The 13,240-nt window shown below is 43.0% G+C and overlaps 1 protein-coding gene across 1 annotated transcript in view; it reads left to right on the forward strand.

Moving 5' to 3' along the window:
• Positions 1 to 11,395, forward strand: part of SNAP47 (synaptosome associated protein 47) — a 27,975-nt gene extending 16,580 nt beyond the window's left edge. Inside the window, 3 exon segments of the mRNA XM_063168680.1 lie at positions 543 to 1,027; positions 7,031 to 7,131; positions 8,597 to 11,395. Of these exon segments, the coding sequence (XP_063024750.1) occupies positions 543 to 1,027; positions 7,031 to 7,131; positions 8,597 to 8,743 (733 nt within the window). The 3' untranslated portion in view covers positions 8,744 to 11,395.
• The last annotated feature ends 1,845 nt before the right edge of the window (positions 11,396 to 13,240 follow it).

Below are 13,240 nucleotides of genomic sequence, written 5' to 3' on the forward strand. Positions count from 1 at the left end.
ATTCCAGCTCTGGCTCCCTTCCCTGTTTGCTGGGAATGTTTTCCTTATGGAGCTGCTCCAACACTGATGGGAAGGTGGGGTCTGGACACTTCTGGGAAGTTTCTGCTGGATTTTGGAGCATGAAGCTGGAATTTTTATTGTTTTATCTGGGAATTTGGATGTGGAGCAAAGGAAAAGGCATCAGGCTGAGGGGGTGAAGGAGAAGGAGCAGGAAAAGTCTTGGAAGTGGTGATGGATGGGCAGGAGTGGGAATATTGAGGAACAGACACATGGAAAGGGTCTGGAAAAATCCACTTCCATTCCTTCCTTCCCAGCTGGGATTCTGGTAGTTTTTCCAGTGGATTATGAGGAGAAGGTGGGGTCCCAGCTGGAAGAGAATCCAATATTCAATTGAATATCCAATGTTCAATTTCCTGCATCCTGGGAAATTGTGGATGCGTTTGAGGAGGGATTAAGGAATTTCCGTGTCTGTGGGGATTTTCTTGGAACTGCTGGAATATCCAGAGCTTTTCCCTCTCCCGACCCTCCCTTCCCTCTTCCAGGCTGCTGACAGAGCTGGAATCTCCCTCCTGGTGGCCCTTCAGCACCAAACTCTGGAAATCCCCTGTGGAAGCAAAGCCCAAGGAAACCCCCGCGGCTCCGGATCCCAAAAGCCAGGAGGGAATCCTGCTGCGAATCCCGGTGATCATCACGCACAGGACAGACTCCAGCGCCAAACCCGGCAAACTCACGGTGCTCCCCTCGGGCCTGGAGATCCAGGATTGCAATTGCCAGCTCCTGCACCGCTTCGAGGCGCGGGACGTGGACGACATCTGGGTGCACACTCCCTACGAGATCAGCGTGCGGCAGCGCTTCATCGGCAAACCCGACACCTCCTTCCGCCTCCTGGCCGCGCGCATGCCCGAGGCCATCCCCATCCTGGAGATGCAGTTCAGCAAGAAAATCCAGTTCTTGGAGGATGCTCTCGGCTTTGCCGGAGCCAGGAAGTCCCCTCAGGCGGATTTGGGGACGTCCATCTGGCAGGCAGGTGGGTGCCCGGGGGTTCCAGAGGTTTTCCAAGGAGTATTCCAGAGGCCGTGGTGAGTGAGTCCATGATAAACCCAAGGAATAAACTCCAGGTGATTTCAGAGCCTTTGACATTGCTGCTTTTCCTGGAGGTAATTCCCAGCTTAACACCCAATAATTAGTATCCAATACTCAATAATTATTACTCAATAATTAGTATCCAATACTCAATAACTGATATCCAGTATCCAGTGTGTAATATCCAGTATCCAGTGTTTAATATCCCAAATCCAGTGTTTAATATCCCATATCCAGTGTTTAATATCCCATATCCTGTATCCAGTGCTTAATATCCAATATCCCATATCCAGTATCCAGTGTTCAATATCCAATATCCCATATCCAGTATCCAGTGTTCAATATCCAATATCCCATATCCAGTATCCAGTGTTTTATATCAAGTGGATTTGGGAGCATCCATCTGGGGGTGCCAGGGGGTTCCATGCTCCAAAGGTTTTTCCAAGGAGCATTCCAGAGGCCATGGTGAGTGAGTCCTTGGTAAATCCAAGGGATAAACTCCAGGTGGCTTCAGAGCCTTTGGCACTGCTGCTGCTTTTCCTGGAGTTAATTCCCAGCTAGAAGGGAATAGCCAATATTCCATAGCCAATAATTAATACCCAAGAATTATTATCTAATACTCAATAACTAATATCCAGTATCCAGTGTGTAATATCCACTATCCAGTGTTTAATATCCCATATCCAGTGTTTAATATCCAATATCCCATATCCAGTATCCAGTGTTCAATATCCAATATCCCATATCCAGTATCCAGTGTTCAATATCCAATATCTCATATCCAGTATCCAGTGTTTAATATCCAATATCTCATATCCAGTATCCAGTGTTTAATATCCAATATCCCATATCCAGCATCCAGTGTTCAATATCCAATATCCCATATCCAGTATCCAGTGTTTAATATCAAGTGGATTTGGGAGCATCCATCTGGGGGTGCCAGGGGGTTCCATGCTCCAAAGGTTTTTCCAAGGAGCATTCCAGAGGCCATGGTGAGTGAGTCCTTGGTAAATCCAAGGGATAAACTCCAGGTGGCTTCAGAGCCTTTGGTGCTGCTGCTGCTTTTCCTGGAGTTAATTCCCAGCTAGAAGGGAATAGCCAATATTCCATAGCCAATAATTAATACCCAATAATTACTATCCAATACTCAATAACTAATATCCAGTATCCAGTATTTAATATCCCAAATCCAGTGTTTAATATCCAATATCCCATATCCAGTATCCAGTGTATAATATCCAATATCCCATATCCAGTATCCAGTGTTTAATATCCAATATCCCATATCCAGTATCCAGTGTTTAATATCCAATATCCCATATCCAGTATCCAGTGTTTAATATCCAGTATCCAATGTTTAATATCAGGTGGATTTGGGAACGTCCATCTGGAGGTGCCAGGGGGTTCCAGGCTCCAAAGGTTTTCCAAGGATATTCCAGAGGCAAATTGGCCCTGAGTCTATGGTGAGGATAAATCCAAGGAATAAACTCCAGGGGGCGTCAGAGCCTTTGGCACTGCTGCTGCTTTTCCTGGAGTTAATTCCCAGCTAGAAGGGAATATCCAATATTCAGTAGCCAATAATTAACACCCAAGAATTGCTATCCAATACCCAATAATTACTATCCAATAAATAATAACAAGTATTTAATATCCAATATCCCATGTCAAGTAGTCAGTATTCAATATCCAATAGCCAGTATCCAATGTTCCATATCCGATATTTAATATCCAGTATCCCATATCTAACATCTATCATCTAATATTCAGTATCCCATGTATAATATCCCATAGCCAATATTTCATATCTGCTTCCAGTATTTAATAATGGATATTCCATGTTCTATAGCCAATGTTTAATATCCAGTATTCCATATCCAATACCCAATAATTAATATCCAGTATCCCATATCCAGTAGTCAGTATTCAATACTTTTCAATAGAAAGTATCCCATATCCAATATTTAATATTCCATATATATATCCAATATCCAGTATTTAATATCCAATACCCAATAATTAATATCCAATAGCCAGTATCCCGTATCCCATATCCAATAATTACTATCCAATATCCCATATCCAACATCCAATATTCAATATTCCGTATCCCCTATTTAATATCCCATATCCAATATTTCATATCTGGCATTCAGTATTTAATAATGAATATTCCATGTTCTATAGCCAATGTTTAATATCCAATATTTCATATCCAATATCCAGTATTTAATACCCAATAATTAATATCCAATTATTAATACCCAGTATTTAATATCCAATATCCCATATCAAATATCCCGTATCCCATGTCCAATATCCCATATCAAATATACCATATCTGGTATTCAGTATTTAATAATGGATATTCCACGTTCTATACCCAGTGTTTAATATCCCATATCCAATATCCAGTGTTTAATAGCTAATACCCAATAATTAATATCCAGTCACTAATACCCAGTATTTATTAGCCAATATCCCATATCCAGTAGTAAATATCCAATATTCAGTGTGTAATATCCAATATTCCATAGTCAATGTTTAATATCCCATGTCTGATATTTAATATATCACATCCCATATCCAATATCCCATATCAAATATCCCATATCAAATATCCCATATCCAGTATCCCATATAACATACCCCATATCTAGTATGTCCAATATCCCATATCCAATTTCCAATATCCAGTATTCCATAGCCAATATTTAATATCCAATATCCCATATCCAATATTTATATTAAACCTTTAATTCCCCTAAATCCTTTCCCCAGTTTTCCAGGAATCTTGAGTTAGAACATGGGATAAACTTGATTTTCCCATATTAACTCCAGGATTTTGATATTAGACATGTCCAGGTATGGGAATTCCAGAAATTTTGGAGTAATTTTAAGAAAATTTTGGAGCCCGAGAATTCCCAACAAGAAATTTGACATTTTTTACTATTAATCCTAAAATTCCAGGATGGTTTTTTAGCCCAGCCTTGGAATTTTCAACAGCTTGGAATTTATTCTTCCAACGTCCCTGAATCCTTTTTTTTTCCTAATTTTTAATCCTAAAAGAGCAAAGAAAAGATGGATCCAGAACCAAAAACAACTGAAAAATTGGGATAAATTCATAAATCCACCAATTTCTGCTTGGAATCCCAGCAGGGAAGGGGAATATCCTGGTTTTGAGGAATATTCCAACTTGGAAAAGCTGCTGGATTTTTAAGGAAGTAAATTTTGGCCTCTAGAATTGCCTGTTATCCCAAAAAATTCCTAGTTCCTGAGGGAATTCCGGGAAATAATTGGATCTCCAGCCCTTTTCCAGAAGTTTTCCTGCTGTTTTCCAGCTGGATTTTGTTCTCCTCTCTGGTTAATTTAGAAAACTTCAGGAAGCAGAGGGGAGCTGCTAGAAATCCTGATTTTTCCGGTTTTTTTTTGTGTTTTCCTTGGATTTGTCACCGTTCCCATTCTGTCACAAGGTGGCGCTCACGGACTGTGTGGGAGCCTTTGGGATTTTTCCATAGAAAACTGATTTTTTTTTTTCCTTTTTCTTTTCTTATTTTTTTCCCTTTTTCTCAAATCAGGAGGGGAAAAAATTAGTTTTTTCTGTTCCCCCCGTGTGTTTTCCAATAGGAAATTAATCCAAGGATTTTTGGCATAAATCACCCTACAGGGCATGGAAATCTTTGGGGAAATTCTGTATTTTCCCTCAAAACTGCCACAAACCCACCTGGATCTTTTGTTTACACCAACTGTGCCCTCAGTTTATGCCTAAATTTATAGAAATTCCAAAAAAAGTCCACTTTGGCTTCATTCCATGTGGAAAAGGAATTTAGGGAATTATTTTTATTTAATACTTACTGGCTAATTTTATTTTTAAAATATTAATTATTAATTAATTTGTTATTATTGAAATAGTGATGATGATCATGATAATAATAACAATAACATCATCTATTATTATTATTATTATTATTATTATTATTATTATTACTTTCTCAATTTTTTTAACCTGCTTTGCACTTTTTTCCAGTGGGTTTTTTTTGGATAAACATTGAAATTTTAGAACAGTTTTAATCCCATTTTATCCCAAAGAATGGCTGAGAATTCCCATGAATCTTCACATTCCAAATGATCCTGTTTTCCAGAGGCTCTCTAAATAAGAAATACAATTTTAAAAAATAATTATTTAAAAAAGAAAAGAACATAAAAGAACATAAATAGCATAAAAATAAATAAAGATAAAATAACAAAACATAAATTAAAAAGGCTCCCTAAATAAGAAGTGAAATTTAAAAAATAGTTATTTAAAAAAGAAAATAACATAAAATAACATAAATAACATAAAAATAAAATGAAGATAAAATAACAAACCATAAATAAAAAGAAGTAAAATTAAATGAAGAAAAAATAAAAGAGAAAAAATGAAGAGAAAATTTTAAAAAAGGAGAAAACTAAAGAGAAATTGTAGGGAATACACTTTGAATATTCCCAGAAAATCAGAATTTAATGGGAAAAATTGGATCCTGGGCATTCCCAGATTCCCGTGGAGCAAAGCACAGCCCAAGCACTTTGATCCCAGAATTCCAGAACGATCCTGAAGGATTCCACGAGCAGCAGTTCCGTTCTCCCACGCTCCCCTTGGGCATTTCCATGGATTCCCCAACTCTGGCAATTCCTGAAGCTCCCCCTCCTTTCCAGGCAGGAATTTTTCCCTGATGTGGAATTTCTGCACCGATACAAGCTGGGGACGGAGTGGCTGGACAGTGCCCAGGTGGAAAGGGACCTGGGGGTGCTGGTGACAGTCGATTGAATGTGAGCCAGCAGTGTGCCCAGGTGGCCAAGAGGGCCAATGCCATCCTGGCCAGTGTCAGGAATGGAGTGGCCAGCAGGAGCAGGGAGGTCATTCTGCCCCTGTACTCGGCACTGGTGAGGCCTCACCTGGAGTATTGCATCCAGTTCTGGGCCCCTCACTTTAGGAGGGACATCGAGATGCTTGAGCGTGTCCAGAGGAGGGCAACGAGGCTGGTGAGGGGCTTGGAGCACAAGCTGTGTGAAGAGCGACTGAGGGAGCTGGGGTTGTTCAGCCTGGAGAAAAGGAGACTCAGGGGCGACCTCATCGCTCTCTACAACTTCCTGAAGGGTGGCTGTGCTGAGCTGGGGTCGGTCTCTCCTGAAGGGTGGCCATGCTGAGCTGGGGTCAATCTGTCCTGAAGGGTGGCTGTGCTGAGCTGGGGTCAGTCTGTCCTGAAGGGTGGCCATGGTGAGCTGGGGTCGGTCTCTCCTGAAGGGTGGCCATGCTGAGCTGGGGTCAGTCTGTCCTGAAGGGTGGCCATGGTGAGCTGGGGTCGGTCTCTCCTGAAGGGTGGCCATGGTGAGCTGGGGTCGGTCTCTCCTGAAGGGTGGCCATGGTGAGCTGGGGTCAGTCTCTCCTGAAGGGTGCCCATGGTGAGCTGGGGTCGGTCTCTCCTGAAGGGTGGCCATGCTGAGCTGGGGTCGGTCTCTCCTGAAGGGTGCCTGTGCTGAGCTGGGGTCGGTCTCTCCTGAAGGGTGGCCATGCTGAGCTGGGGTCGGTCTCTCCTGAAGGGTGCCTGTGCTGAGCTGGGGTCGGTCTCTCCTGAAGGGTGCCTGTGCTGAGCTGGGGTCGGTCTCTTTCTCCGGGCGACAACAGATAGAACAAGAGGACACAGTCTCAAGCTGCGTCAAGCGAGATGGAAGTTAGAATTAAGAAGGAAATATTTCACAGAAAGAGTGGTCAGATACTGGAATCATTTACCCAGTGAGGTGGTGGAGTCATCATCCCTTGAAGAATTCAAAAAAAGACTGGATGTGGCACTTGCTGCCATGATCTAGTTGAACAGTTAGAACATGGGCTGGACTTGATGATCTTATAGGTCTCTTCCAGCCTAGAAATTCTGTGATTCTGTGATTCTGTGATTCTGTGATTCTCTGGCAGCCACGGGATTCCTGGGGGCCGCAGCGAGTCCCGAAGGGCCGGACAAGGAGCAGGTGCAGCTGCAGAAAGTGTCCCAGGAGGAGGCCAAGGAGCTCCGGCAGGTGAGAATGGGGATGGAATTTGCCAGAATTAATTTCCAGAATGATCAGGTTGGGAGAGACCTTCAAGGCCATCCAGTCCAACCCAGCCCCAACCCCTCAACTCAACCCTGGCACCCAGTGCCACATCCAGGGATGGGGACTGCACCACCTCCCCGGGCAGCCATTCCAGAACTTTATCACTATGTTATTCTGTTTTTTGAATCATTATTTTAAAATTATATTTATTTTTAAATTTATTTGATTTGATTGTAATTTATGTTTATTTTACTTATATTATTTGTGTTATGTTATTTTATTTGTTAAATGTTTTAAATTTTTTATTTTTATTACTTTTAAATTATATTTATTTGATTTTCATTTTTTATTTTCTTTCATTTATAAATTATTAAATTGTTAAATTATTTAAAGATTATTTATTATTTATTAATTAAATCTTTATTAATTTGAATTCATTTATTATTCACTTAGTATTTATTTAAATATTTTTATTATTTAATTATTTAAATTCTTGGATTATTTTAGTTTTTGAAATTTAATTATTTGAATTTTTATTCCTTCTTTTACACTTAATTTCTTTGATTTTATTTCATTTTAATTGATTTCATTTTATTTCTTTCTAATTGGAAAAATATCCTGCCAGAGGGCAGGGCTGGATGGGATATTGGGAATTGGGAATTCCTGGCTGGGATGGAATTCCCAGAGCAGCTGTGGCTGCCCTGGATCCCTGAAGTGTCCAAGGCCAGGTTGGATCCACGTGGGATGGTGGGAGGTGTCCCTGCTTGGAACTGGATCATCCTTAAGGTCCTTTCCCACCCAAATTCTGGGATGTCAGTCCATGAATTATCCCATTGCTCCCAAGCCCCCAAATTCTGGGGTTCTGGGATATCAGTCCATGAATATCCCATTGCTCCCAAGCTCCAAATTCTGGATTCTGGGATGTCAGTCCATGAATTGTCCCATTGCTCCCAAGCCCCAAATTCTGGGATGTCAGTCCATGGACATCCCATTGCTCCCACCCCCCAAATTCTGGGTGTCAGTCCATGAATTATCCCATTGCTCTGAAGCCCCAAATTCTGGGATTCTGAGATGTCAGTCCATGAATTATCCCATTGCTCCCAAGCCCCCAGATTCTGGAATGTCAGTCCATGAATATCCCATTGCTCCCAGGCCCCAAATTCTGGGATGTCAATCCATGAATTATCCCATTTCTCCCAAGCCCCAAATTCTGGGATGTCAGTCCATGAATTATCCCATTTCTCCCACCCCCCAAATTCTGGGATTCTGGAATGTCATCCATTAATTATCCCATTGCTCCCAAGCCCCAAATTATGGGATTCTGGGATATCAGTCCATGAATATCCCATTGCTCCCAGGCCCCCAAACTATGGGATTCTGGGATGTCATCCATGAATTTTCCCATTGTTCCGGAGCCCTCACCACGAGCTCTCCGCGTTTCCCTCCGCAGATCCTGAAGAAGCTGAAGGGCCTGGCGCTGGAGACGGAGGCGGAGCTGGAGCGGCAGGACGAGGCGCTGGATTCCATCGGCAGCTCCGTGGATCGCGCCACGCTCACCATCGAGCGGCAGAACCGCAGGATGAGGAAGCTGACGTAGCTTTCCGCCGGAGCAGGAGGGTGGGGGAGCCGGGATGTTCAGGACTGGATTTTCCAGAGACGCTTTGGGAAGGGTTTGGGATGAGGTTTGGAAAATGGCGCTGCTGGGGGTGAGCTCCTGAGAGGATTGAAGCGGTTCCTGGACTTGGATGGTGGTTGGATCTTGGATGAGGTTTGGATTTTGGATGATATTTGGATGCAATTGGATCTTGGATGCAATTGGATCTTGGATGATGGTTGGATCTTGGATGAGGTTTGGGTCTTGGACAGTGTTTGAACCTTGGATCACAGCTGGACCTTGGACAGTGTTTGGATTTTGGATGATGGTTGGATCTTGGACCATAGTTGGATCTTAGATGAAGGTTGGACCTTGGATAATGTTTGGATCTTGGATGAAGTTTGCATGTTGGAGGATGGTTGGATCTTGGATAATGATTGGATCTTGGATGGCTGGATCTTGCACTGTGGTTGGATCTTGGATAATGCTTGGATCTTGGATGGCTGGATCTTGGACCATGATTGGATCTTAGATGGTTGGATTTTAGATGAAGGTTGGACCTTGGATAATGTTTGGATCTTGGATGATGTTTGCATGTTGCAGGATGGTTGGATCTTGGATAAGGTTTGGATCGTGGATAGTGTTTGGACCTTGGATCATGGCTGGACTTTGGATGAGGTTTGGATCTTGGACAGCATTTGGATCTTGGACAGTGCTTGGATTTTGGATAATGATTGGATCTTGGATGGTTGGACCTTGGATGAGGTTTGGATCTTAGATGAGGTTTGGATCTTGGATGGTTGGATCTTAGATGAAGGTTGGACCTGGGATAATGTTTGGATCTTGGATAAGGTTTGGATCTTGGACAGTGTTTGGATTTTGGATGGCAGCTGGATTTTGGACGAGTTTTGGATCTTGGACAGTGTTTGGATTTTGGATGATGGTTGGATCTTGGATGGTTGGATCTTAGATGAGGGTTGGATCTTGGACAGTGTTTGGATATTGGATGATGGTTGGATCTTGGATGGCAGTTGGATCTTGGATAAGATTTGGATGATGGATGGATCTTGCATGGCTGGATCTTAGATGAGGACCTTGGATCACATTTGGACCTTGGATGAGGTTTGGACCTTGGATGAGGTTTGGACCTTGGATGAGGTTTGGATCTTGGATGGTTGGATTGTGGATAATGATTGGATTTTGGACCACGGTTGGATCTTAGATGGTTGGATCTTGGATAACCTTTGGATCTTGGATGAGGTTTGCATGTTGGATGGTGGTTGGATCTTGGATCGTGGTTGGATTGTGCATGATGGTGGGATCTTGGATGAGGTTTGGATCTTGGATCGTGGTTGGATTTTGGATGATGGTTGGACCTTGGATGAGGTTTGGATCTTGGATGAGGTTTGGAAGCTTTTTTTGGGGGGAAAGATCCAAATTTCCATTCGGGATGAAACGGAACTTGTGGATTCTCCACTGCCAAACCCTGTAAATAGGAAGGGATGTGACAAAAGTGACTTAATTCATTAATTAATTCATCAATTAATTACTGTGCTTTTTCATTTTGCTGCTTTCCAGCCCATGAATTCCCTCTCCAGCTCTTTCCCTAAAAGCCTTTGGAGCTGATCCTGATTTTTAAAATCAGCTGATCCTGATTTTATTTGCACTCAGTGGTGATGAAACATTTCAAGGCTTTTCCAGAATTCCTAAAACAAAAAAGGGAATATTTTCAATTAAAGTCTGAAGTTTACACTTGGCTCTGTAGAGAGCAGAGATTCCCCTCGGAAATTTTTGATATTCTGTAGGAAAAATTAAAATTCCCATTTCATCAATCCCTGCCTTCTCCAGCTCTTTTACCTCCAAGGAGCTGCCATTAAATATTTATTTTTAAATTATTTTTTTATTTTAATTTATGTATTTTTGGTGTCGCTTTCAAACCCGACACTTCCAGTGCAATATTTTTGAACAGTGAAGCTTCGAATCCTTGGATTCCGTGGGAATTTTTCCCCTTTTTTTTTTTTTTTCCTGTGGGAATTTTTCCCATTTTTTTGGAATCCAGCCTAGTTTTGGGAGAAAAAGACACCGAACCGTGTCGAGGGTGTTGTTTGCAAGGTTTGTATTTCTTCAGCTTAGTTAGGACTGGAGTAAAATTTATTCCAAGTTTTTCCTGGCATGCACTTTATTGGAAAACCCGGTGATAATTCCATATCCATCAATGTTTTCCTGGGAATAAAATCCTCCTGGAGTTTCTCCTGATGTTTCCCAACCCTCAATCGCTGCTGGTTTACCGTGAGAGGAGAAGGAACATCCTGCACCTCATTTTTCCATGGATTTCCAAGTGGATTTCGCACCAAATCCGTGTTTGATGAGGCTGGGATGGGATCTGGGAGTGGGGTGAGTCCAACCCAGAATTCCCAAAAGGAAATCTTGAGGATTTGAGCGGTTTTGGGGTGTTCTTTGTGCCATATTTTTTATTGTCGTGTGGTTTTAGCACCGACTCCGTATTTTGTGGGTTGTGTTGAGTCCAACATATCCCAAAAAACGTGGAATATTCCTTGGGAAACCCATCCTGGAGCTGTACATTGGCTGAATTCCATGTGCCAGAAGGATTTTCCACCTGTAATTCCTTCTTAATTAAATCTCTTGGAATTGTGATTTTTCTCTCCTGTCTTCACTTGGCTGGGAATTGGCGGGAAAAATCCATCCTTGTTTTCCTGGGATCTCATGGATTCTGTGGGGCTGGGCTTTGGGATGGCATTATTTGGGATTAAAAACATGGGAAATATTCCCTGCTGGAAGGTGGCTCTGGATGAGCTCCAAGCGTCCAACCAAACCATTTTGGAATTCCGTGATCTTCTGGGAAGAGTGGCTGATATTGCAGAGGGGCCTCAAAATCCTGGAGAAGTGGGCTGGTGGGATCCTCATGGATTTAAGAAGAAGAAATTCTGCCCTGTGGAGGAGCAATCCCGGGAATTGGGACATGCTGGGAACACCCAGCTGGAAAACAGGAGCTGGAGGTGCTGCTGGATGGAATTCCCAAATGGATTGGGGTACAAGGGGTTTTTTAGGATCATCCAGCTCCATCCCCAGGGACAATTCCCACCATCCCAGGTTGCTCCAAGCCCTTTATTCCATTAGAAAGGATTGGGATGATCCTTAAGATCCCTTCCATCCCAAACCATTCTGGGATTCTCTGGGATTCTTTGTGCCCTATTCCCAACTCTTTGCTGCCTGTAGATCCCAAACTCTGGAATTTCAAGATGGTGTGGGATTTCACGTAAAGGAATCCCAAAATTTGAGGGATTTGAGGGATTCCAAATGGGAATTCCATGTCCCAGGTGCCAAATGTGGGAACAGGACCCAGAATGGAGGTTCCAGAGATTATCCTAGTTTGCTCCAAACCCCTTTGTCCATGAGAAGTGGATTGGAATGGGATGATCCTTAAGATCCCTTCCATCACAAATCATTCTGGGATTCTGGAATTTTCTGGGATTCTTAGTGCTGTATTCCCGACTCCTTTTCCAGGCTCTAGATGCCAAACTCTTTGGAATCCCACACCAGCTTGAAATTCCATAGGGGAATCCCAAAATTTGAGGGATTTGAGGGATTCCAAACGGGAATTCCGTGTCCCAGGTGCCAAATGTGGGAACAGAACCCAAAATGGAGATTGCAGAAACCATCCCAGGTTGCTCCAAGCCCCTTTTTCCATGAGAAGTGGATTGGAATGGGATGATCCCTAAGATCCCTTCCATCCCAAACCATTCTGGGATTCTCTGGGATTCTTTGTGCCCTATTCCCAACTCCTTTTCCAGGCTCTAGATGCCAAACTCTTTGGAATCCCACACCAGCTTGAAACTCCATAGAGGAACCCCAAAATTTGAGGGATTTGAGAGATTCCCAATGGGAATTCCATGTCCCAGCTGCCAAATGTGGGAACAGGACCCAGAATGGAGGTTCTGGAAACCTCAGGGATGGCTCCCTCTGGAACAACCTCCAAATTCTCCATGGATCTCAGAGGAGATTCCTGGATTTGGGAATTCTTCCTTCCCCACATCCTCTCTAGAGCCTTCCCAGCTCCCGGAGGTGAGTCAGGCCTGGAAAGCGCTTCCCAAAAAGAGAGGAAAAACACCTTGGGAGCCGCCCCTGTTGTATCCTCAGCGTGAAAGCCTCGATCCCGATGCCAGCTGCTCTCCGTGGCCTTAGGGCTGCCTGGTTTTCCACACTTTTTTTTTTTTTTTTAATGGATTTTGCTGCTTCCAAGCACAGCAAATTCCCAGAGTGAGAAAAATCCCGTTCCGGCCTGGGTTTGGCTGCTCTCGGGCGGTTTGGCCTCGTTTTTGTGCTTTATTGCAGCAAATGCCCACGGGATGTTTTTTGGGAGAGCCATTAGGGATGGAGGGATGAAGGGGGGCCAGGAAAAAAAAAAATTGGAAAAAACTCCTGAAATGCATCTTTTTCTGCATTTCCATAAAAAATAAAAAGTTGGGAAGACTTGAGCTC

This window comes from Melospiza melodia, chromosome 1 (assembly GCF_035770615.1).
Source record: "Melospiza melodia melodia isolate bMelMel2 chromosome 1, bMelMel2.pri, whole genome shotgun sequence".
NCBI lineage: Eukaryota > Metazoa > Chordata > Aves > Passeriformes > Passerellidae > Melospiza > Melospiza melodia.